The sequence below is a fragment of the Lynx canadensis genome, chromosome E2 (genome assembly GCF_007474595.2).
Source record: "Lynx canadensis isolate LIC74 chromosome E2, mLynCan4.pri.v2, whole genome shotgun sequence".
Lineage (NCBI taxonomy): Eukaryota > Metazoa > Chordata > Mammalia > Carnivora > Felidae > Lynx > Lynx canadensis.
In genome coordinates, this window is record NC_044317.1 from 3,298,178 (window position 1) to 3,323,702 (window position 25,525).

The 25,525-nt window shown below is 56.8% G+C and overlaps 1 protein-coding gene across 2 annotated transcripts; it reads right to left on the reverse strand.

The window, feature by feature from the left end:
- Nucleotides 1-495: 495 nt before the first annotated feature.
- Nucleotides 496-23,319, reverse strand: IRF8 (interferon regulatory factor 8). Of its 2 annotated transcripts, XM_030297850.1 has the most exons (9): nt 23,269-23,319; nt 19,415-19,589; nt 14,140-14,323; nt 11,642-11,730; nt 10,108-10,213; nt 8,869-8,916; nt 4,268-4,654; nt 3,334-3,449; nt 496-2,745 (listed from the first exon to the last, which is right to left on the reverse strand). In XM_030297850.1, the coding sequence occupies exons 2-9, from the start codon at nt 19,586-19,588 to the stop codon at nt 2,569-2,571; spliced, it is 1,281 nt and encodes a 426-aa protein (XP_030153710.1). In that variant the 5' UTR covers nt 19,589; nt 23,269-23,319; the 3' UTR covers nt 496-2,568. The 2 variants fall into 2 exon arrangements, with proteins under 2 accessions (XP_030153710.1, XP_030153711.1); XM_030297851.1 differs by lacking the exons at nt 19,415-19,589; nt 23,269-23,319 and adding an exon at nt 14,456-14,561.
- Between the last annotated feature and the right edge of the window lie 2,206 nt (nt 23,320-25,525).

Genomic DNA, 25,525 nt, shown 5'->3' on the forward strand with positions numbered 1-25,525 from the left:
AGTGGAAGGATATGGAAGGATACACGACCCCATCGTGTGCGGCCGACCCAGGTCGGGGGGCCTCGTGCAGATCACGCCCAGCACTTTCCAGGATAGCGGGTGCTGTCCTTGCCGACCTCCCACTTGCTCCACACCCCCCCACACACACCCCTCCATCAGCTCATGGGACCCCAAACAGGACCCCGGGCTTTAATAAAAACATAGCATGCCCCACATTTTCTCCAGGATATCCTGTATGATCTGTGCGCCTCCGTACCTTTTCGCTACTGTTTTGGGGATGAGTGAAAAGCAAAACAAAACAAATGGACAGGCAAAAAACCCTTAAAACTCCCAGCGCAGCCTTGTGTTTTAATCCCCACCCCCATGAAGAACCCAGAACCGAGTAACAGTGATGAAATATTTTACAGTGACTTCAACAAAAAACGGAGCGTGAACCAGCTTTTAAAAAGGCACTTTATTTTAATAAAGAATAAAAGAGATCAATATACGCTTTAAATGGATACAAAAATAAATATTCATTTAGCATATTCAAGATACACGCTTTACCATTCGTTTGAGCTAGAAACCGAAAGTCGCTGTTCTCTGATGTAATTTCAGAAAACGGGTCTGTTACCCCCAACAACGTGAGGCCGGCTCTGTCCGCCAAAGAGGAAAAGCCACTCTTGCCGCATTTTCCCATATTTTCAGGTGAATTCAAACACACCTACAGGGCCTACGACCATAAAGTCTCGCTACATATGCCACGCCTGCGTCACCTTCGTGGAAGCAGCCACGAAAGTGAACCGGTCTTCCTCGGCTTGGATTTTAAAGCAGCGACTCATGGTTACAAGGGGGCCAGGCTGGCAGTCTCGTCCCCCAGAGCCCGGCTCCTCCCACACCTCAAGGTGAAAGCCGACAGGCGAGGTCCCTTCGTGCCCCGTCGCTGTCAGTCAGGGCTGGTGGCCACGAGGCTGGGTTATGAAGGAGAAAGAACGGGGTGACGACTCTTCTCCCCCTCCCCGCCCCCCGCTCCACAGAGAGTTGGGGGGAAAGCCCGCAGACCCTCCCCGACCCTGCCAGGGGTCCACACTGCAAGTGGGACGGGCTCGCCCCGGCCACCGACTTCCACCGGCAAGCGGCCGGCACCCGGCCACCCTCTGCCAGTCCCAGCACATCGCACAGGACACACGGGAGGGGAGGGGGCACCCCGATCTAGCGAAATACAACCGGCTTTCTTCCCAGAAAAAAACGTTTAAGTGCTTTTCAATGATGAAAGTGATTTCAGAGCGGTCGTGGAGACGGGGAAGGTCGACGGGAAGGTCGACGGGAAGGCTGGCCTGCCGCTGCCGTTTTGACACATTGTGGGGCAATAAATGCATCTGATTGGACAGGAAATAGCGTGACGTTCCTCTGGGGCTAAAACTGGGACTCCTCCCCTGGAGTCCCACCACAGGACTCCGTTGAAGAGTGGAATCTGGTGTGGCCCCAGGCCTGGGAGTCCGAGGGATGGGGAAGGCCTTGTCCCTGCCGCCATCCACCCTGTGACCAGGGCGGCGGTAAGAAGCCGACACCTCTCATCCGCAGTCCCCAAGCCACCCGAGCCGCGCCCACACGCTCGTCGATGGGTTGACAGAGTCAAAGGCACAAACCAAAATGCTTGTACAATCTACAATTACTTTTTGAATCTGTGGTTTCTATCCTGCTCACTTTATGTGAAAAAAAAAAAAATATATCAAAGCAGTTTACAATAGGACAATTGAAAGAATGAGTATTTTTAAAAACAGGTCAAAACCATTTAGAAAGAAGAAAAAGAGAGGGCTCTGGGATGATTGAATTACAGCAACGAAAACACACACACACACACACACACACACACACTTAGCTCGAAGCTTCCAGGCAACAAGGGCCCAGAGGAAAAATCTTCATTGTCTGGAGGTGAAAACATACCAGCTCACCTGGTGATGGAAGTGCCCTCCTGGCAACAGATCCCAGGAAGGAGGTGCATTCCTCAACAAGCCAAGAGTTCTGTGTTCACTTGCTAAAGGGGGGCTGCTATCTAAGTTTTTCTAAACCTTATTAACGTGCTTAAAAGCAGAGACGCTCCACGCGGAATCAAGCGTATCAAATCACGAATCTATGGCTCTAACGCGAGGTACGGACAAAAAGCAGACTTGTTCTGACAAGTTGATCTCCTACTCCAATTTTTTTTTTTTTTTTTTCCTGGAAGCAGCTATTTGCTAGTACAACTGAATGCCGAGTCTTTGGAAATATCGATTATCCCGAAATGCTGAAAGAATCTAGCAACTGATGATAATTAGGGGAAATGCAGGGAATACACGTTTTAATCACTGGTTGTATGTAGTTACAGCATCTGGATCGTTCGGCGCACTTTCCTACGTTTATACCTGAACAAGAGGCGTGACGCGACTCTGTGTCGAGCATCAAGCCCTCACGGGACGCCCTTACTAAATTAAGAGCAGATGAAGCCCCGCCCCAGGCCAGAGGGAGCCCCATCCTTAAATAATTACGACAGTAATTGTAATAACGAAACGCGAGACGCGGGCAGGACGCGGTGCCCGAGAGAGAGACTTAAACCGTGATCTGCTGGTTTTCTCTGAAAAAAGGTCTCTGGTGGGAGGCACAGATGTCTGGAAACATCCGGAAGACCTGGTCCGGCTGGGGCTCCTCGGGGGGCTGCACCATGGAGCCGGAACCGCAGCTCTTCCTGGCTTCCTCCACCAGCTGCTGGACGTAGAGCTGCTCGATCTACAGGGACGGGCACAGGTCAGACGTGGAGGTGGGAAGCCCGGCGGCCCCGCCTTTGGCCCTAGCCAGATTCTCGGATTACCCAGGCCGAAGCTGACACTGAGAACCTCCACGTGAGTCCCACGCGAATGAGCCCCAAACAGGCAGCGCAAGGAAAGGGCAAGGGGTCTCCCCACAGGGTCCCGACCTGGCAGCCGGTGGCCAGAATTCCACCATTAGGGTTTCATTCCTTTGACTAGATTAAACAAGGGCTTGCAAAGCCCTAATCCGTTCCTCAGACCCTGAGGCAACTGAACCTTGCTAGAAAGGGGTTTTCGACTTCAAACACAAACAAACAAGAAAGGCAGGGAGAGAACACAAAGATTGTGAGTCCCGGAACGTGGGAAGACGGTTCGGAACGGCAAGAATGGCAGATGGCAGGAATCCACCAGCCCCGCGTGGAGGTTCACCGTGCGCCCCGGGCCTGCCTCTGCCCACGGGTGGAGCAGCCCGCTCCCTGTTCTGCAGCCCAAGCGCAAACCGGGTCCCGCCGTGCGGGCCGGGAGATGCGGCCCCGTGGCCAGAAGCCCCACGGCCGCCTGTTCCTACCTGCACGAGAATGAGTTTGGATCGCAAGGGAGTCATATCTGGAAACTCTTCTCCAAAGCACAGCACCACCCTGCTGTCGGGAAGCCGGCTCTGGTTGTTGTAGAACTGCTGGAGCTCTGGGGAGACAGGAGAGGGAGGGGCCCCTGTCGACGCCGCCGGGCCCCGCCACGCTCCGTCCCCGCGGGTGCTCCCCGCGGCCGTCACACCTGAGCCCACCTCTCCGGGGCCCCTTCTCCAGGGAAGCCGCCGGGACTGCTCAGGCTGGGCGGCAAGAGAGGCCTGACCCCAGCTCTGGGCCGGCGCGGCCACGGGGAGAGGAGCACACAGCTCTGGGGACGCAGAGAAGGCAGCGCGGCCACGGCACCGCAGGTGCTCACTGCAGACACCTGACCTGGAGGTGACCTGGGAGGAGGTCACTCCAGACACCCTGACCTCCGGGAGGAGCACCCGGGGCGGGATCCTAGCCACATGCCCCGCAGAGTAAGTCACGACAGCTACCCCGCAAGTGCGAGCGCCGTCCGCGGACGCAGCGCGCCTCAGAATGTGCACATCAAGCCCCGGGGGGCCTTGCCGAGATGCGGGTCTGACCCCGCAGCCCTCGGTGGGGGGGGGGGGGGGGGGGGCTGAGACCCCGCACTTCTGACCGGCCCCCGGGTTACGGGCACACTCGGCGATGCACCTGCGAGCTACCGGGTCCCTTCATCCCCCCGAGGGCCACACGGGAAAGCTGCGGTCTCCACACGCCCATTCAACACACGGGCCAGTCAAGGCGCGGAGCGGTTCCCCAGGGTCGCTGAGCAAGAAAGCGCAGAGCAGGACCCCCCCCCCCCACCGGGGTCCCCAGCTTGGCGGCGTGGGAGGGGGGGGGCGCGGCCCGCGGTAGGGAGACGAGGTCTCTGCGAGCCGGGGGAGGCCAGCCGGCGGTGGTACCGACCTCGGAAGAACTGGCTGGTGTCGAAGACCTGGACCACCTCGTCCCGCTCCAGCTTGTTGGGCCGGTCCCTGCGCGGGACGGCGTTGCCGCTGCAGAACACGCGGCCCTGGCACCGCCGCCTGACGAGCACGCCCTGCCGGCTGCTGTGCAGGAGCACGCCCCGCTCCAGGTGCCCGAACAGCTTCCGCGTCACCTGCCTCTGCCGCTCGCTGGGGATGGCGTCGGCCGGCGGGAAGCACACCAGCTCCAGGCCCTCGGGCCCGAGCAGCCCGGCGCCGGGCGGGCCCGGGGGGCTCAGCGACAGGCGGCAGCCCTCGGGGCGGGTGGTGGTGGTCCGGCCCACCAGCTTGCCCCCGTAGTAGAAGCTGATGACCATCTGGGAGAAGGCTGCGGGGAGGAGGAGGGCGACAGGTCAGCTCCGCTAGGAGGTGGGGGGGCTCCCCGGTCCCTTCCGGGCCGGTGCCCAGCGCTCTCCTTCCTCCCAAGCAGGCCAGGCCGGTTGGCTCCTCGCGTGCCCGGGACCCCTCGGCATTGCGGGAAGTTCACGCACCCCTTCCGGAAACGGTGTCTTTGTGAGCACGAGGACATACGCAGAATCACTCAGGAAGCCAGTGACTCGAAATACAAAAGAACTGTTCTCGTGCTCTCCGTTCTCCTGGGGAAGCTCGCAGGGACCGGTACGGTTTAGAAGTCAGTAGAACTGCCCCGTCACATGGCACTCCGTGACCGTCATACGACGTCATATAACACCCGTAAGCGACACGCCGTGTTATCCGTTACCCGACAGATACACCGTCGCTCGTGCGATGGCACAACGGGACCCGTGACCGGATTCACAACGGACACGAGTGTGAGATTTGAACTCCAGGTCAGGGAGAACAGACACGTCCTCTTTTCCTTGACACATTCACAGCCCTCTTGGGGTTCCTTGGATTTCAAATCACGAATCCCTCCAAACCCTTCATCTAAGCCTGTTCTTAGAAGAGTCTGAAAATCATTCAAATTAAGTCAACGTTTCCCCAGACGCGCTACACTTAAGAAGGTCGGGGAAGGAGGCAGGGCGGTGACCCAGAGTTAAGTAAATGAAAGGATTATTCAATTTTCGGGGCGCCGGGTGGCTCAGTCGGTTAAGTGACCAACTGGCTTAGGTCACGATCTTGCAATCTGTGAGTTCAAGCCTCAAGTGGGGGCTCTGTGCTGACAGCTCAGAGCCTGGAGCCGGCTTCGGAGTCTGTGCCTACCGCTGTCTGTGTCCCTCCCCCATGCACACACACACGCATTCTCTCTCTCTCTCTCTTAAAATAAATAAAAACTTTTTTTGTAATGACATTTAGAGAAAAAGAGCACATTACCAGGTGGTACCCAGATATGAAAAACCATCATGAAAGTGGGGCTCCAGTAACTGAAATTTGGGAACCTTTAAGCTAAGGCAGGAATGAAGACAACAGCTAACTTCTGCGACAGTCCCAGAGAAATCTGCATTTTGATAGCTTTAAACTACAAGAATTACAGGCACTATCACCAAACTTGGTGAGTTTGGGGCACCTCCTAAGGGTCCCAGAGCAGTCCAGGGCTGCCTTCTAGAGCCACGCAAACTGTGAGCTGCCCACCCCCATGGCAACCCCTCGAGTTGTGCAGTGCACCACCCACACAACAGTCAGGGGCAGCCCTGTGGGTGGCCACCTGCCTCACCCAGGTTAATACTGCTGTGTACTTATAATTTATTGCCCCCCCCCAACTGGGCTCTGATTAAGAATCATTTGCTCAGTCAAATAATAAGACCCCCCGCTGCTGTGGGCACAGGCTCCATCTTCCCCCACATGGGGGTTAAACGGCATTCCAGAACCATTCTGGGTTGGGAGCTTCAGGTGTTCTGGTCCAATTCATTTATATGGCATGTGGGAAAACTGAGGCCCAGCTGAGGTCACCCAGCTGGCAAGTGGCAGCTGAAGTCACCCAGCTGGTGAGTGACACATCTCGTCCCGTCCAGTTCCCCATCCTGCGCACTGTGCCAGCTCTGGGACATCTGCATCCCCCGATGGCACGCTCCACTTCCTTCGCTCCAGAACATTTCTGAACTTTGTCACAGATGAATGAAACACTACAGACGACTCTTGTCACCACTCCGCACCCTCACCCCGCCACTGCCGAGGCTTTATCTCACACCAGCGCCTCGAGGCCCAAGGGAGCCACAGATGGGTGCTCTGGAGAGGCCCAGACGAGGCCTCCTAGGGACCCCAGTGCCACAGGGCAGCTTAGCTTGGGGCCGGTTCGAGCCGGGAAGGCCTGAGCGACGACCGCTGCACCCGCAGTGAGCGGCCAGCAGAGACCCGCGGAGAAGCCGCCACCAAAGCCACCAGGTGGCTCTGGCCAGCCCACCTTGACCTGCCCTGCCCCCGCACGGCCACCTGCCCACCGGGGGACAGCCGCCCCACAACGGCAGCAGAGCAACGATGCCAGGAGCACAGACTCCCCGACGACGCGTGAGCCCAGCTGTGACTCTGTGCCTCAGTGTTCCCATCAGCAAAGCAGAGATCGTGGTGGCACCCAGCTCCCCAGGCGGCTGGGGACGAGCAGGAGCTCGCGTGTCGTGCGGTGCTCACGGGCGGCTCCTGAAGAAATCGGGGTAACAGGACCGGAAGCTAGCCGCGTAGATGAGGCTCCCGGAGTCATAAGCCCTAATTCCTGGTCGAGGCAGCACACGCCAGGCGCTGTTCTCAGTGCGCTGAACTGAGGGGCACGTTTAACGCTCACGATCGAGCTGGAGGCTGCCGATCACTCGACGCCTTTTCCAGGTAAGGAGTCGGGTGTCGACAGGTGAAGGCATTTGCTCTGATGGCGCGACCACAAAGCGGGGAGAGGGGCTCCCCGGCAGGCCGGCCCTGCACCCGCGTCCTGCAGCGCCGAGCCCGCCCCCTCCGTTCCCGGACACGGCCTTCCCCCTGCCCCACCACTGCAAACACCGCCAAGCACACCCCCCCCACCCCCCAGCAGCCACGGGCGTGTCCGGATCCAGCCCGGTGGGCGGGGGGGTACACATCCACGCAGCTCTGTTGCCAACACTCCACATGGGGAGGTTTCACATAAAGGTCTGGATTTCTGATCCCTCCAGAAAAGCGGGGACACCAAGCCTGGCGGGTCTGAGGCCCGCAGGGCACCGTCTAGCGCTGAGCAGCCGAGGGGCAGGCCCTGCACTCCGCCGTGGCCTCCAGCGCTCCCTGCCCGCCCTTCCGCGGCCCCGCTCACTCACTACCTCGTCCCCGCGGCCCTGAGAACCGGGCACCCTCGCCATCACCTTGTTTCCACGGGGCGGGGCCAGGGACCAAAGTCCGCAACACCTAGAAGAAGGTTTTAGGATTTTCTGCGCACGCAGCACTGCTGTGGGTCGCTCCGCCCACTGTGCGCTGGGACGAGTCCGGAGCCACTCGGCACACTTCCTCCTCACCCGGATGCCTCGGCCCTGCCCCCGGCTCCTCTCCCGCCCCCAGAGAGCACCGGTCGGCAGACTCCCCGGGCCACAGAGCTGACTAGGTCAGAGGCCTGGCCCCGCGAGCCAGGGCGTCCCGGAGCGGTGACAGGAGTGCGACAAAGAGGAACGCGGGTTCTCCGCACTTTGCGGGCCTGGGTGAGAACCTGCCTCCGCCACACCCCGAACACTCGTCCCACGAGGCCCGTGGTCCAGACGCCTCTCTGAGCCCCGCTTCCTCCTCCGCACAGGGGGGCCTCTGGGGTCCATCCTGATGGGTCAGGCTGTTCACTTCTCACAGAACTATCAGGGAGGACACGGGCTTTCTCTGCTCCGTCAGTGAGGCCGTCAGTGAGCCAGAATGCAAACTCCAGGGGCCACGGCAGGAGGTCTGAGTCCCCAGCGTCAACAGACAAAAACGTGGCACAGAGGCCACCTCTGCCCACGAGTGGCGGGAGCCTGGAGAGGACGGCCAGAGGCCATGTCCTGGCTCTGCGGCCCACGTGCTGTGTGACCCAGAGCCTCTGAGCCTATGCGGCGGGAACGATGTGGCGGGAGGTGTAACGGGACGAGGCCTGACCCTGGCGCCTCGCCAGTATTCAGCGTCAGCCCCCACCATCAACCCCATCACCACCGTCGTCACCACCACCAGCCCCAGCCCCAGCCCCAGCCCCATCGTCGCCATTAATTAGGACCATCGTTATCACGAACTTGAGTGTGGAAGACAGTAGAGGAAATGGGCACTGGGGACGCTCGCTGACCAGTGACGTTCCTACCAGAAAACTAACGCTACGTCTAATCCTCACAAGGGTCCGGTGAGGTTCTGCCTGGCGTCACACAAGAGAGGCAGGGCTGGGCCTTGAGTCCGTCTGTCCCCCTGCTCTCTCTCCTGCAGAGTTACGCTGCAAAGAGCTCTCGGGATCAACCTTTCGGCCCGTTCTGAGAAGAGCCTCAAAACGGCCGGCCCCTGACGTGCTCAAAAAGCAAACAGCGACAAGGATGAACTGGGGTCCTGCCTTCTGACGTGCGATCGGCTCATCCACGGGCCCCTGCGAGCCCACTCGGCCCTCTGGGCTCTGCCTTCCAGGAGCGCCCGCGTCCCACCGCGCCAGCCCAGCCCCGAGCACCCGCGTACCTGAGTGGTGCGGATCGTAGGCACTGTAGCCCGTCACGAGCGGCAAGCCTGTGGGAGAAAGAGAAGGCCCAGGTGAGCGTGAGGAACCGACCCCAACGCACCCCCCCCAAAAGTTCCTTTCAAAGCCACACGGGGTGTGCTCCCAAGGCCCGGAGGCCCTGCCACAGGCTTCCGCTCAATTCAGTGCTTTTCCCTCCCAGCGCCGTGACCCGCGTTTCAAAAACACGGAAAACCAGGCCTCGACTCGACCGGCACAGAGGGGGAGGAAATGTCCTCTGTGCTGTGGGGTTTTTGACCAAGTGCCGGGGTGATGCTTTCCTCCCACCCAAGGGCCTGCTCCTGAAATGTCACTGGACGGCGTGCCCACCCTCCAGGCCTGGTCTCCGGAGGGAAACCTGGGGCCTCGGCTCGCTTTCCGGGAGGGATAGCCACCGTGCAGGGAGAGGGGGCTCTCCCAGGGCCCCTGAGGCAAAAGTGCCACCTGCAGCCTGGAGACCTTTGAAGTCAGTTGGGCCAGAGTCACCTCCCAGTCTCCCACAAGGAACAGTCGGGGAAAGAGGCGGAGAGAGGAAGCAAAGAAATCTGTGCTCGTGGAGGGTCGTTCGAGAAGGAAGCGGGCTGGGGGGGAGGTGGTATCAGAAGCTAATTAAATAATTTATTAAATAAGCGATTATTTATTAATCCCAATGATAATAGGGGTATCATGACCCTACGGGACAGGTCCTGGTGTCTCCATTTCACAGATGAGTAAGCTGAGGCGTGAATGAGATCTGCAGGCCCCTGCCCTGCCAGGGGGCTTCAAATCCAGGGCGCCACGCGGGCAACCCTCGCCCTCCTCCTCTCCTGACGCCCTGTGCTCCCCTTGGCTCTGAGGGGGGGGGGGGGTCCCTAATGTCCCAAGGGAGTGGCTGGCAGACATCCGTGGCGAGCACGAGTGTGGCCGAGACCCCCATCTCCCCTCTGGCCTTGGAGACGTTTGCACACCCCCTCCCTCCCCTCCGACCCCTCCAGGAGCGCAGGAGACAAGCAGACCCCTCCTACGGGGAGGGCCCACGTGCCCCCCGAGAGGCAGTGGCGAAGGGGCCACGGGCATCACTGTGGACTCAGTTACCTTCGATAAAATAGGGCTCACAGTAGAACCACCGCCCCACCTGCCCCCAGCTGCCTGAAGGCTGAGTCAGTGCCCAGCCCACTCGAACGAGCCCCGCACGCCGGCCGCACTGGGGGTCCCCTCCTCACCTGCGCTGGGCTGCTGGATCCACCAGTCTGAGAGCAGCTGGCCCCTGCAGGCCTCCGGCGGAGAAGGACTCCTTTTGACTACCCCCATGTAATCGTCCACGGAAGGCTGGAGGAACAGGGTGAGAGAGAACAGCATTGTGGTCGGCGGGCTTCCAAAGTGGGGCTCCGGTGATCGTAAAGGCAAACGGTTTAGACTTAACCAAAGCCACACTGCCAACCTTTTATCCCAAGACAAAGGGAAAGTTTTACTTCGCCTCTTGAAAGACCTAAGACAAATCCACCAGGCTGAGCGCTCAAACCACGCGCCCGACTTACCGGCCCCTGCGGGACCCCTAATAAGCTTACGGGCGCCAGTTGCAAAACCAAATGGCCACGGGTCGCCCAGCTGCCCGGATGCCCCGGGGAAGCAGACGAGCGCTGGGACGCCGAGGCACGGCGACGCCGGACAAACTCGGCCACGACCGGGCAGGCCCCGCGCACCGTTCCACGCCCACGCTTCCGACCTCTGACCCACTCCTCAACGGATGCGGATAAATCTGGGTAGGAAGCATTTTGAAATCTGCTTTCCTTGGGATCCTGCTGCGCCAACCCAACCTCTCTCAGCTGAGTCAGCAGAAAAGCCTCGTGCAGAAAACGGGACGTTGCTGGAGAGACACGAAGCCCGGAGTCCACTTGGCCTGCTGCCAGAGACCACGCAGAAACTTCACAGCTGCCATCGGCAGAAAGCTCAGCAGCCGAGAGGAGGCGGCGTTTTGTTATCTGCACCTCCTGACAGCCAAGCTACTCTTAAAAGTCCTGGTGCTGCCACGACGGTATTAAGGAGAACGTCCACAGCACCCACACCGCCGTGTACGAGGACCCTGCGGGATATTTCAGCGAGGCGACGTCTGCCCTGTACTGGCCGTAAAAACGGAGTTAAGAAGCAGATGGTGACAGGAAAAGGGTATTTGCAGAGCAAACGCTGGAATCCGAAAACCGTGTGTTTTGCCTCCGGAGACCCCATTACGCCTTTGCTCGTAGCCTATTAACTCGGAGTTGATATACAGGCCTTAACAAGCTCGAAGGCCCACCTTTCCCATCCATCAAGACCTAAAGCCGCAGATTATGAAACAGGGAGCCCGCCTGCCCTGAGCGCCCCCCTCGAGCATCCACATGGTCACGACGACCCCAAGCTGCAAGGGAAGTCTTTCTTTCATCGTAGCCTGTCTAAGAAGCCAAGAGAAAGCAGGGTGCACTTTTTCTAAGACTGCCAATCGAAATGTTTAAAATATGGCAAGTTTAGGGCGGGAAGAAACGGCACCGGCTCGGAGCCGGCAGCCCAGCCCCGGCGCTCGGGATGGAGGCGGGGAACGAGGCGACGGGGCGGCCAGACGGCAGAGGCTGGCCTCGCCTTCCGTCTCGGGGGAGCAGGTGCCGCTGCCCGAGAGAGCCCAGGGCTCTGCAGGCCTGGCCAGGGCAAGAGGGGTGCCGCTCCTCGCGGGGACCCACGCGGCTCCTCCCAGGGCCCCGGCAGTGCCGCGTGCCGGCCACTCACCTCCTTGATGAGCTCGTCGATCTCAGAGCGCGTGCACTCCATCTCCGTGATGTCGCTCACGCAGCTGGGAGTCGCCATGCCTAACTTGCCTGCGGAAAATCGGACAGGCGCGTGACCAATGGCACTGGGGCACTGCAGCCTTCCGCGAGGCCAAAATCAGTGTGTCGTGCTTTTCGGTTTTGTTTTGTTTTGTTTTTAAATGCCGAGTTGAAGGAAATAAAAGTCACTGAGTGTTTTTGCTGGTTTGGAAAAAGGCCCGGAAACTATTTCCCGTGATGCTTCAGTCCTCTGACGGGCAAAGTCAAAGGGAGAAGTCAGTTTCGTGGTTTCTAACACTCAGAGGACAAGGACAGTGGTGCGGCTGGGCCCCGTTTGCCCGGATAGAAAACGAGTTCCCATCGGACACACTCTACACTGGGTCCAGGTTCCATTCGTAAGTCAGGCTGTCTGAAGATGCTCAAAGATCTCCCGGCAAAATGCGTGTGCAGATTGGAGTCATTTTTTAAAGTTAATTGACAGGAAACGTCTCCGTGGCCTTTCCAAATATACAGCATGCATCTGTGCACACACGGCAGGCCCACACATGGGGGCCCGGGGGGGGGGGGGGGGGGGGCCACAGGCTCCGTCAGGCATGGCTGCAGGCACAGAGCGACCCGACAGCAAGCCCCCCACTTCCTCCCCATCCCCCCACCACAGACCTGCCTTACGAAGTGATCAGAGGGCCACAAACACTTGATTGACCCATCGCCCTGTCCTGACTGCACCTGGATTCTACTTTGAAAGACTCAAGAATTGGCTAGAAGCTGCTGATGGGGGCAGGAGGGGGTGGGGGGTACCCCCTCCCCCACGTAGCCTGCAAACCACTGAAGGACAGAGCACAGTGGGTCCATTTAGACTTTATGCAAATGCAGCGTCCCTCTGCCCCCTGAGAACCTACTGCTTCTTTAAAACCTGCCCCTGCAGGTGATGCTGGCTGCACCCCGTACAAACAAGCTAGGGTCACCTGCCAGCTCAAGCTCGGCCAATCCCAGGGTGGGAGGGACCAACGGAAACTTCTCCATTCCTTCAAACCACAATTCGATTTGTGACAATGAAAAATTATCCCAAACTTGGAGGTGAGTAAGGCAGAAACGATGCACACTTGGCCTTTCAAAGCCATCCCGGAGGGTTATCTAAGAAGTCTCCCTGTAAGGGCCGTCAGATTCTCTGGGGGGTGGTCAGTTTGTTTGACTTACTGTTGACTATCGATTAGGGCTCTGACTCAGTCAAGTTCGGTGCTAATTTACAGACAATTCAGCTCCAAGTGACCGGCAGCACAGATAACCCCCACACTGGGGTCGGGGGGAACATCCACGGGTTGGGCTCGCTGACCATGTGTGACCCATGCTTCCTGTCCTCTGTTCAGTCTTTATCACTATGCTGGCTCCCTCGTGGGTGAGTTAAAGGGCTGAGACCCAGGCTCACTATCTCTTTGGAAGACTCACAGTTTTAACTGTTTTTGAAATTACATGTCGACCCTCTCAACCTTCCCCCCAGTGGGAAGGGCTCGAGTTCGGAATTTCTGCACGGCCCTAAGGAGTTTCTGAGGGCTCCACTTATTTGTAGATGCCCAGGGCATTCCTGGACCACTAAAAAACAGGTAAGGAGAAGAGGGTAAGGTTGCAAGGGTCTAATTGCTACATCTAGCAGCTAATCAACGTGTCAAAAGAACGCTTCAAACCAGTGACGGTGATTAGCTTTTATCCCACGGGCCGGGCCGGGCCCACTCTGCTGATTCCCAGCAGCTTACACAGGCTGCCACTTTGGAAAAGGTTCGGAGGCCACACCGAGCTCAGCGCATCCCGGTTGATTAGTGATGTCTGACCAGGGTGCCGAATCAGGACGATGGGCTGGGAGGCGGGTTTCCGCCATCCCTGCTTTAATCTCCTGGTAAACACTCTCTCGGGATTCTAGCTAGAGCTGGAAGACCTTTCGGGAGTCATCGCATCCCAGAGTTCCCACATAACGATCGGGATGTAACCGTGTGCTGAGGCGTATCTGATCTACGGCGACAAAGCTAACAGTGCCATCGTCCCCAGACGCATTCGTAACTTTACCCTCCATCCTGTCACCCGTCCCTTCTTCGACCACCTGACTGGCCCCTGGCCCCCCTCTGGGCATTGCTGGAAAACAAAAGGGATGCCTCATCCACACTGTCCAGGATGCTCGCTCCTGTCTAACCCTGTTCGTTACTGAGCCTCGGGGAGGCCCCACAGTGAGCTCCCGGTCTGACAGCCCCAGCCTCCCCACCCCTTCCTCCCACGGAAGCTGCCACTCGGCCAGCGGATGGTGGCCAGGGTCAGGGGAAAGGGCTCTCCACATCTGCTTACGCAAAGGAGTTGACTGGCAGCTGAGCTAAAACCACTCGCCCAGACTTCCCACCCCAGACCCAGGCTCTCTGGCGGGGCCTGCGGGCCGGGCAGCCTCTGCTGGGCTGAAAACCCGTAAGGGATAGTTACATTTTTGCTCTTCCTCGGGGACGATGCGGTAAACTTTGTATGGCTCTGAAATGTCCAGCTGGGACCGGTCTGTCACCTCCTCAAAATCTGGGCTCTTGTTCAAAGCACAGCGTAGCCTCGTCTTCCAAGTGGCTGGTTCTGCTTTGTCCCCTTCCTTAAATTTCCCTTTAAACACTGCCCAGGCCTGTAGAAACAGAAAGAAGCACATAAAATACGTGGCCGCCCACCCCCACCGGCCCTGCCCACAGGCATCCACGGCCACGGGCGAGACCAGCACGTTCTCTCGCCAGTCCTGACGGTCACTTTTGGCCATCACCTCTCGTTCGAGGACTTTCGGGACAACTTTCTGTGACAGATGTGAAAAGATCAGGGCCAGGAAGGGGCCCCGGGGATCACCCAGCTGAGCCAGAATCCGGCCCAGGGCCTTGGCTCCCATACAGCACACATCTTGGATCTGTCTCTGGGCCATTCCTTCCTGGGACCAAAGGGTCTGGAGGAGCCTGAGGTCAGCTACAGCACAAAGAGGAAGTCGCACATGGTTTCACTAGAATGTTCAAAACAAAGAACAATTTGTTGCTTTTTCAAATCAACCCCTGGCTAAAATTTAGCATGAAAAGGGAACATTTGCAAGAAGTCTGAATGCGGTCATCCGCTGCCTTGCTACTTTTAATAGAAATTTTGTTTTGCATTTTGGCGTTTATTCTAACCTTCCCCGCCCCACCCCCAGGGCCCTGCTTAAAAGGGCAATGAAATGTGTTCTGTCTCTGTTGGTTTTCCACAGCTCTGCTTCTGACCTCTCCAAACCCCTTAGACTCTGAACAAGGACGAGAAATTGAAAGCTGAAGACCTAAAAGCCACAGTGCAGAATGGGGCAGACCTAAAGGAAAATTCAGACAAGCATGCGAACGGGCACGGTGTGAAGATTTCAAAACCGGAATCCAGACACCCCAATGAGGAGGTCACTGCTATCAGGTGAAAATAACCTTCGCTGTCAGACGAAACCAGATGCAACTTCCAGCCTGGGATAGCACGCCATCTGGAGGGAATCCCCAGTCCCACTCAGGAAAATGCAGTTCCAAAGGTGACCCAGCCTGGGGTTAAACACCACTGTCCTCGGGGCGCCTGGGTGGCGCAGTCGGTTAAGCGTCCCACTTCAGCCAGGTCACGATCTCGCGGTGCGTGAGTTCGAGCCCTGCGTCAGGCTCTGGGCTGATGGCTCAGAGCCTGGAGCCTGTTTCTGATTCTGTGTCTCCCTCTCTCTCTGCCCCTCGCCCGTTCATGCTCTGTCTCTCTCTCTGTCCCAAAAATAAATAAACGTTGAAAAAAAAAAAATTTAAAAAAAAAAAAAACACCACTGTCCTCACTTCCGACCCAATGAAACTCCACTACAGCAAGAGTTCTGAAGCTTAATGCCGACACCAGCCCCCTGGGAAGCTCGTGAAATGCAGATGCCTGGGCCCTGCCCCCTGAGATTCTCATTAACTGTGGGTTAGGTCTGAGAATCTGCACCTTTTCCTTTAAATGTTTATTTATTTATTTTGGCGGGGGGGGGGGGGCGCGGAGAGAAAGCGAATCCCAAACAGGCTCCGAGGATCACCTCCTGCTCGGACGCAGACGCAAACTCCCCTCCGGAAACGTGTCCCAAAGCAAATGGTTTTCAGTCCCTTCCGATCTTTTGCCCAAGGATTAATTAACTGCAGCTCAGACCATGCATTGATTTATTTCTTCCAAGAAAGGCCCGTCACGCACCCGCTGAGCGGTAATTTCACACTTCTATTACGTTAAGTCAGAGCTTCTCCACCTCAGCACTGTTGATATTTGGGGTCGGATCGTACTTTGTGACGGGGGCCGTCCCGCGCGTGGCTGGCTGTCCAAAAACATCCGTGGCCTCCACCCGCTGGATGCCGGGAGCGCCCCCGCCCCTGTTGTGACAACCCAGTATGTCTCCAGACACTGCCGCGCGTCCCCGGGGAGGCGAAATTGCGACACACTCACACTCCCCCGCCCCAACCCCCCTTTGAGAACCACTGGTTCACCCACATTACAAACGGACCCCGAGGAGCCCGGGCTTAGAGGCATGCTGGGCCCAGCTGGTTTTTAGCCGGAACTGCACGGCCGACGGTAGTACCATCCGTCCACGGCTCGCGCTCCCCCAAGAAGAAAGCCAGGACATCACAGAACAAAGCGCGGCCCCGCGGTCAGGAAGTGCCCTGGGTCCGTATCAGGTGCCTTGCTTCCAGCCCTGCCCTGAGCCCTTCCGTGGGCTCTCTGCTGGGCTCTAAACCTCCCAGCTTGGCTGGCTGATCTCTCAAGACTCTTCCCGAGCTAACATCTGGCAGAACAGAGCGCTTCTGAGGCCCAGTGACAACAGCCAGCACGGCGGTCAGTGTCCCCCCCCCCACCACCACCACATGTGTCCCCCGCCCAGGCACTGCATTCAGCAGCAACCAGCATTGACCACACACACTTCCTGACTCAATGTTACTGCCCCATCTCGTGTTTTAAAAATCAAGCACTATTTTTTTTTTCCTCGAAGGCCTACTGGGTTTGAAATATCTGTGCTACTAAGTAAGTTCTAATTCACTCAGGCCTGTCACAAGGCTGGTCGAGGAGAGGAACAACCCTCAGTTAACAAGGATTCCACCCACCCCACCGCCCCGGGTTTATGAAAAGGAGGCAAAATCCTTTTTGAAAAACAAGCGTGAGTGGATACGAGGGCCTCGGTGTGCCCAGGGACGGCACCAAATGAGCTCCGTTCTTTTCACTCCCCATCTCTGGCCCTGCCCCACGAGGTCGGCCGCAGAATCATATCTGCAGACGATGAAGAACGCTCTGGTATAAATGCCTTCTGAAGCTCCACTCTATCCTCTTAACTCACGGGTTTTTTAAAGGTTTTCTTTGAATGCTTCGAACAAAAGTCTCTCTACGGGACCAGAAGATCCATAAAATGGCTCCGTGCAACCGAGGCCCGACTGCGGGCTCTTCCCGTGGGCGTCGCGGGGACGTGCCCTCGGAGGACGGGAGCCAGCCAGCATGGCACAGGGCACAGCCACGTGGCCTCCTCCCCCCGTTTCGCACCCGCGTGCTACCCTCCCCGTGGCCAGCAGCTCTGGGGGCCGCCCGCGCCCCCCTCCCACCCGGCTCCTGCCGAGATTGTGGGCTTCTCTCAGATTGCCACACTGGGCGACTGCGAAATGAACGGAAACACTGGGAATCTTACACATTTTTCTCAACGCTGTTGAAACGGCCATGAAGGGCATTGCATAAGACATATAAATCTGGGGCTTTATTTCATTGCCCCCAGAGCGTAAGTTGAAACAGGGAGCTGCGTGAAGGGAGAGGCCTGGCAGGCCACCGGGGGCCTCGGCCAGGGCCCCTCCTCCCCTCCCGAAGAGGCTGCCGTGATGGTCACCCTGAAACCGTGTCCTCGGCACCCCACGCGTCTGCTTAAACCTGCTCACTCTGGCCGCGGTCGGCAGCCTGCCGGGTTCTCAGTGGGAGGGGGGAACGTGCCCCCCCCCCCAGGCGGGTCTGGTAACGTCAGGGTGCCTTTGGTCGTCACACTGGGAAGAGGCGTTACTGGCATGTAGTCGGCTGAGGTCAGGGGTGCCGCTGAACGTGCCCCAGTGCCCGGGATGGCCCCCCAAGGAGGAACTAGCTGGCCCCAGATGCCAACAGGGCCAAGGCTGTGGGGCTCTGGCCTGTAGCCATCTACCATCCAGAACTCCCAGCGGGCCCAGAGAACCTTGGACACTGTTTAAATGTAGCCAGAGCCACTCCCAAGAGAGGTCCACCACGAGCCCCAAAGGCAAAAGGCACCACCAAGAGTGATAAGGGAGCCATTACCATTGCCAGGCTCCTGAGCCGGGGTCCTCCAGGGGAAGAAATCTGCTGGACGCTCAGGCTACATGGGGCCCCCTGAAGGCGACTGAGTGCACTCGTGTCCGCCCGCATGTGCCCACTTTTCTGGAAGAGGGCCAGTAACTGGCAGCAGGTTCCCAAAGAGACCCACGCCCCCGGATGACAGAGGTGACAGAATTGCTCAGATGCGGAGCCTCCCCGCAAAGCCCAGAAGCACTGATTACGCCTCTGAAGCCAGCTGCGACCTGCCTATGCTCCGCTCTGGGGCCAGGGATGATCTCCGGTCACTTCTGTTTGGTTGGGCCAGCGGATCAGTCATCCCTGGCGAAGCATCCGGGCGCTGCGCCGGGGTCCCGCAGGCCTGCGCTCCCTCCCTCACCACGGCCCAGGGTCCGGTTCCGCCCTTCCACAACTCAGCCCGCCCCGCTCCTCCCCCATACTCACTCCCATACCCCCATGCCCACAGAACAAGGGAGGGCTCAGGGTCAGCCACCTGCGGTGCGTCTGTTTGCAAACACAGAAGCCTGGGCTCACCTTGACCGAGGGATCCAAATCTCCCAGGGAGAACGCAGCAGGGAGCCTGCATTCCTGGAGCCTCAGAGAAACCCACGGGTGACGATGACCCCCAGGGGAATGACAAACACCTCTGCTTGTGGGTACAGCTCGGGCTCGCTCGGGGGCAAGGGCTCATGCTTGGGCTGCCAGGCTCCATCACCCAAGAGCCATGAGATCTTGGACAAGTCCCTTCTCTCGGGGCCTCTACAGAGGCAGGAGAGCAGCACAGCCATGTGTGGAAGGAAAAACAAACACGTGGGCCAGGCCTGGCACGGGGCGAGCTCTCACTGGGTGCTGGCGGTAAATAGCGAGCCTCTCCATGCTTGGGTACTTCTTATTCTCAAGGGAAGGAAGACTATTTTAGATATCTGCTGCCGCCTCAGGACACCCTAGGTGACCAGGCCCCGGAAGTCACGACAGATGGTGTCTCTCTCATCTGAGCCCACCCTACACTGCCAGGCAGATAACCTTGAAAAATGAAGACTTATGCCCTTCCTAGAATTTTTCGTGGATTTAGACAGTAGCGTCCAGGGTCTCAGGGCCTCGGAGAAGTACTCTCACTCCCGCTTCACTAGTCCTCGTGCAAAATAAATGGTGGTGTAGGTGATAAAGGTGCCCTCAATTTCCTCAGGGGGAGAATGCCAACAACACACAACCTCGAAGGGATTCGATCACACATACAGTAGATGCAAAATCACCCGGTATATATTTCTGAGACACGTTCAGCACTCAATCGATGTTTGTTTTAAGAAAATAGGTTAATTTCGAGCAAATAAAAGAGATGTCACTCAACCCCTCCACGGGCCTGCAGGGAAGACAGAAACCACTGGTGACGCGGGGAGGGAGTTCGAGTCTGTACCTTGAAAATGGAGGCATCCACTTCCTGATTATAATCTTGTTTGCCAGCGTGTTTCCAAGGGATCCGGAACATGCTCTTCTCATCGTTTTCCCAGATCAGCCCCGGGTACATGTTGCTGTCGATTTGCTCGATCAGCCACTGCCGAAGCCGCCGGCCACCGTTCCGGTCACACATCCTTGGAAAGGAAATAAAACACATTCTGTGATATTACAAATATCGTCCCGTTAATCGCAGCGCCCCATGTACTGGCACACCAAACAGCACTGACAGGAAGATCAGAGGGTTGCCACACAGGTGCCAGCCTCGGGGAAACCCACGGACCTGGGACGCCGGGCCACCTGCCGAGGGGAGGCCATGCCTCCCCTGGGCCTCAAACCCCCGAAGGAAAAGTGGAAGCTCCCCGGGAAACCTGCAGCTTCCCAGCAGCCAGACGTCAGCCCCTCCTAGGGTTCCGCCTGGTACTCCTTCCAGCTTTCGCCCCTCGCTCTGGTTTGGGCAGACAGCCCCATCTAAGGACACCTTTCCACTTACAGTACAAGATGGGGAGTAATCACTTTTGCACTGTCAGGTCCCTTTAGTGAGCAGCTCGTCCCTCCAAGAGCAAGCTCCATTACTCGATGCCCAGTCTGACCAGTGTTCATGAGTAAATGTGACATGTGTGTGTGCCAAGAAAGAAGAGATCCTCAAGGCTATCCCTCTGAGATGGTTCCTTCACAGCTGGGCTAACGATAAGACCAAGAGTCTGGGAATGAGACAGAGCTGGGGGCCCGCTTGAGTCCCGCCATCTCCCAGCTGAGTGACCCTGAACCATCATTTAACCTTGGGTGCCAGGCACCCAGGCTGAAGCCCCAGGACAAGTATCAATACTTTGCGTCATTGCGGTGAGGGCTCAGAGGATGTGTATAAAGCACGTGAGGCCATGCCTGGACCTTAGAAGGTTCTCTCTAAATACCAGATGTCATCTCTTCCAACTTTCTTCCTCGGGAAGTCTTACGACCAGCGGAGACAAAAGCAAGGAAACTGACTCTGACCACTGGACAGACCAAGTTAGCCAGGCTAGACTCTTCCAGAAGGCACCAGAATTTGGGGATCTCACCAGGGTGCCCAGAGACATCCTTTGGAGGAACATTCTTGCCAGAAAAGGCAGCTTTCCCAACAGCCCAGAGAAAAAGAGAGAACAGTCATGCCACATCAACTCATAGCCCACATTTACAAGAACAGGGGTGGAAATCCCCTAGGCGGTTGGACAGACGCCCACCAAAAAAAAAAAAAAAAAAAAAAAAAAAAAGCATTTCTATTCTTCTGATTAAAATGTGACCTCTTCGGGCAAATCGGTTTGAGACAATCAGTGGAGACAAGACACAATGTCCTCCAGAATACAGTCACATCCAGAGCCATGCTGGTCCATAACGTACATGACTCGGAAACCAGCCACCCTGCAGGTGGCTGTCGGACCGGAAGGGGGTCCGGGTCCCAGAGAGAAGGTGAGTCCCAAGTGCCAGCTGTAACTTTTCCATGCCCACCTGTGGACGTAAAAGGAGTGAAGCACGTGGGATAGAAATTGGACTTGGATTTGGAAACTGCAGACCCAGCAAAGGCTTTGCTCCAACTAGAGAAAGGTGTTTGGGAAAACCACCTGAACGCCTCTGAGGCTCTCCTCATCTGCAAAATGAGTGCATCTCAAGGATCCCAGAATTCCAAAAACAGTCCCCGCGTGTATAAGTAAGAAGGTACAGATTTAGGAGGGACACCTAGTAACAGAAAGAGAACGACACCACCAAGCCCCCCCCCCACCGCCCCGGAAAAATAACCTCGCAGAGTACTGATTCCTATAGATCCCCCCTGGAGAAAAGACAAGAGACTGTCCCCTCGCTTGAGGAATGAGCTGTGTGCAGGAGGAGGGTGAGGGGCCAGAACACGATAGAAGGGGTGGTCTCTGCGGGTCTGTCAATTCAATGAAATGTGCCCACTCAGGAGTATTTTGCTCACCCTCTTAGTACTAGCTTTATAAACCCTGTCCGTGTTCCAGGAGCCCCCTGAAATGAAAAGCAAGATTTTGTTTGTACGGATGCTTTTCTAGAAAGTGAACCAACACCTTCTTATTGAGATTTCTAATGGATTCACAACTCCCAAAATTGTTAGGAATAACTGCCTTGCTGATTTATAAGAACAGGAAAAGAGAAAAGACAGAGAGGGGCACTGAGAGGAAAAGTGATTACGGGACATGAAAGCAGGACAACACTTTAGAAGCCATCTAACGCAGCCGGTTTGCTCACAGGAGGGAACATGGAGACCCAGAGAGGCACCGTGACCCCCAGGCACCCCGGCCAGCGTCTTCCTTCACTGACTCTGCAGAGAAAAACCACGGTTAAGTCACGAGATCTAAGCACATGGACCGCCCTACCTAAACTTTCAGAGATCACCTCTAAGACTCTAAACAGCAGTAAAAGCCAAGATTCTAGCTCGATGATGACCCACAATGATTTATTGAACGCTAACAAATTAATTCCACCAAATGCCAAGCCAGAAAAAAATGTATAAGTCCAGTCACATGTTTATAACTTCCTCTTCCTTGATTTTTAGGTAATAATTCTCTTCATGGGCCAAGTCCTATCTGGAGCTAATCTGCATCCCAATAAATGAGTCCGGGGGATCAGGCTTCCCAGGCAGGAGATGATAAGACGCTTAGCCCGGGCCCCACCCAACCCAGATTCCAGGATGTGCCCATGAGGCCACAGAGGACTCACCTCCCGCACTCCTCAGTGCCCCTGGGCATTTGCCTGGTGGCCACAAATCCCCATCTCCCCTGACCCCAGACCAAAAGCATCAAAGCCATTTCTTGCTTGGGCCTCAATCTTTCTGAAATGACTGAACCCAATTCTGTTCATGGAGGAACCGGACACAACCCCAAAGGACAGGCTCAGAACCTTCATTTAAGGACCAGCTCCTAATTTAGGTTTAAAAAAAAAAAAAAAAGTGTCATATCTCCCCATATGTTGAAGGGTTAGGTTGTTTTGGGTTTTTTAATGTTTATTTTTGAGAGAGACAGAGAGAGAGAGAGAGAGAGAGAAAGAGAGAGAGAGAGAGCACGAGCAGGGGAGAGGCAGACACAGAATCCGAAGCACGCTCCAGGCCCTGAGCTGTCAGCACAGAGCCAGATGCGGGGCTCCAACTCAGGAACCATGAGATCATGACCTGAGCCGAAGTCAGATGCTTAACCCACTGAGCCACCCTGGTGCCCCCAGGGATAGTCTGAAGTTCTGGAAAATTCAGTCTCCAGTTTCCATTCACAACACCCTCCACAACCCTGGGGAAGCAACATATCTCACCTTAGAAAGTCTCCCCTTGGCCCTGGAGCTTTTACACCAAAATGCTCCCGTTTGCTGTGAGCCCTACACAGCCTTTCTCGCCAGGGACCCCTGGGCTATGACAGGAGCAAAGGGCCGCAAACCCACTCATAAATCCTAACTGTCAGCAGGCAAAAGAAAACCCCAGGGCGCACCCCTCCACAATGCAGGGCACACAGCCTCGGCGAGTTTCCGGGCAGTTTCTGGGTCGTGACCCTCCAAGCGTTCCTCCAGGCAGCAGGACTTGGGCGAGACCCAGGGGCAGCTCTTGCCAATAAAGGGGTCAATACTTCCCCTCGTTAGACAGGCCATTCTAAAGTTTTCCGTGCAAACCAGATTTTAAGAAAAGTGGGATTATTTTTTGTCAAGCATCAGCCATTTAGGGAGCGGCCACCCCATGCTCAACGCCTGGACTTTGGGTTTGGGCTCCGGAGGACCAGCAGAGGGGGAGGAGAGACAGAGCCGGGCCGGCCCGCCGCCTGGGCCCGCTCCCGCCCAGCTGCCTACCTGCCGCCGCGCGCGCCCGGCCCTCCGCCCGCCTTCGGCGCCGCCGCCCGCGTTCCCACGCTCGCCGCCGCGCTCCAGGGATGCGGCCTCGGGCTCGGGCGCCCGCGCGAGTGTAGGGACGGGGGGCGGGCCCGGGGCGCCGAGCGACGGCCGCGCAGGCCAATGGGCGCTGCGGGGCCTCCCGGGTGGCCCAATGGGCGCGGACGCGCTGCCAGGACCGCCCAATGGGCGCGGCCCGTCCGGCCCGCCTTCTTCGAAGCGCTCAGCTTTCCGAGAAATCACTTTGCGCAGGGGCGGCCGCTGACGGCCCGGGTGCCCTTCCGGGGTCCCCGCCGGGGGTCCCGGGGGCGGCGCGGGACGGGGGTGTCCGCAGGAATTCCCGAGGGGACTCGGGGGCGTCCACGCGCCCAGGCCGAGGGCAGGCGGGCGGTGGGTGTCAGATGGCGGAAGTCAAGGCGCTGCCAGGTTCTCGGGGCGATGCTGGGGTCAGACCGCGGAGGTGAGGACACGTCGGGGCTGGGGCGAGGGTCAGATGGCGGCCTTCAGGACACGGTGGGGCTGGGGCCGGGGCCGGGTTCAGATTCCAGAGTCAGGGCTCTGGGATTTATGATGGGTGTCAGACGGCAGAGGTCAGTGGAAGTCACGGCTGGGATGGTGGGGGCCCAGAGGTCAATGCTGCAGACGGCCTGTGGGTCCCTGCAGAGTGACCCCCAGGGTGCCCACCCAGCCCTGGTCAGGCTATCATCTCTGTGAGCTGCGTGGGAGGCATCCGCCACCCGGAGGAAGCCCCTAATAACATGTCCAAACAATGGCCAACCTTACATCCGACATGTGTCTACTTACAGACCGGGTCCTAGATGACGAATGCTTGCAATTGACCGGGAGTGTTTAAAAAAAAAAGTGCCCAGCTAAAAAGGTATCCGAAACCACTGACCTCTGAAAATCAGAAATAAAAACAGGATTGTCTAGCATACTAGTGCTAGAATGTCCAATTAGGGAAATTTTCATCATAAATTATTTTCCCCAGAAAATGTCACTTGTGTTGAGGCAGGGTCCTCTGTGGGTCTGTGTCCAGTTTCCAGCCCCTTGTGGATGTAAGCTGGCATTTACTATATATGGGAGTGCAGTGGGGGGGGGCAACAGTGGTGACGGAAATGACAAAGAAAACCCTCGAAGACAGAAGGAAAAAGACACGTTTCCCCACACTCAGGTCTGGGGCAGCCTTATATAGAGAAGAAGGAGAGCCTTCATTGGTTTTCATGGCCTCATCGGCCACTAATACACAAGCATCGGTGTTTTCCGAGCCATTTATTCATTAGGCTTTTCAAGAACCTATAAAAATGTTTGAGCCTGAAAAAGAAATTTTATTGGCCCCCAAATGCAAAAAGTACGCTGCCAGTTTGAAATTACTAGATGCTCAAAGAAAAGCCCCCAAAACATAATGTGCCAACATCAAATTGTAATTTATTAACTGATAAACATTCCATCGTCTTTGAAAACCACATGTAAGTTAGAAATCACTTGGTAAGAATTTCCTGACACCATGATTGCCAGGAAGTCATAGCAATCAAAAATTAGATGAGTTCCCTGTCACCAAATAATTTCAAGTGAAAGCTATTTTTTCAAAGCTCAAATTCCTTAAGAGTAGTTGGATAATTTTGTGGGAGTATTTTGATATGTTTGTTAGGATGTGGGACAAGCTTCCCGAGCTCAGAAATGCTTTAAAGAGGCTGCATGGATGTTTATAGTCCTACCTTTTCACAAACGTGCCCCTTAAGCTACCCAGATTTACTGACCGATCAGTGCTGCCCACCACACAAAGATGTGTGCTCAACACTCCAGTTGGGTAAAGACAGGGGCACACAAATATAGAGAAGTCAGCCCTGGAACCGTCACAGCATGCATTACTGGCGGTAGGTGTCACTGTAAACGTTACGGGAGCCGTTCACAATACACGAGCTTGCGTAAAACTGCTCCTGAAACCCGTATTTTCACCGTGGTGATTCCTCACTGCCTAGCGACAATTTCTAACCTTAGCTGTTTAGCTCTGTTCTTACTTAATGAGCATTTATTGAGCCACGGCTGTGGGTTAGATACGGTGCCATGGACCGAAGACCCAAAAAACAAGAGTCTCTGACCATTCCTTCCTCTCCGGTGACCTGCCAGCACCCCATAATCCAGGTAGACTTCACCCTGGTCTCTGCCGCAGCCGTGGGCACCTTCGTCCTCCGTGTCTCTGCGTGTCCCACCCGTTCCC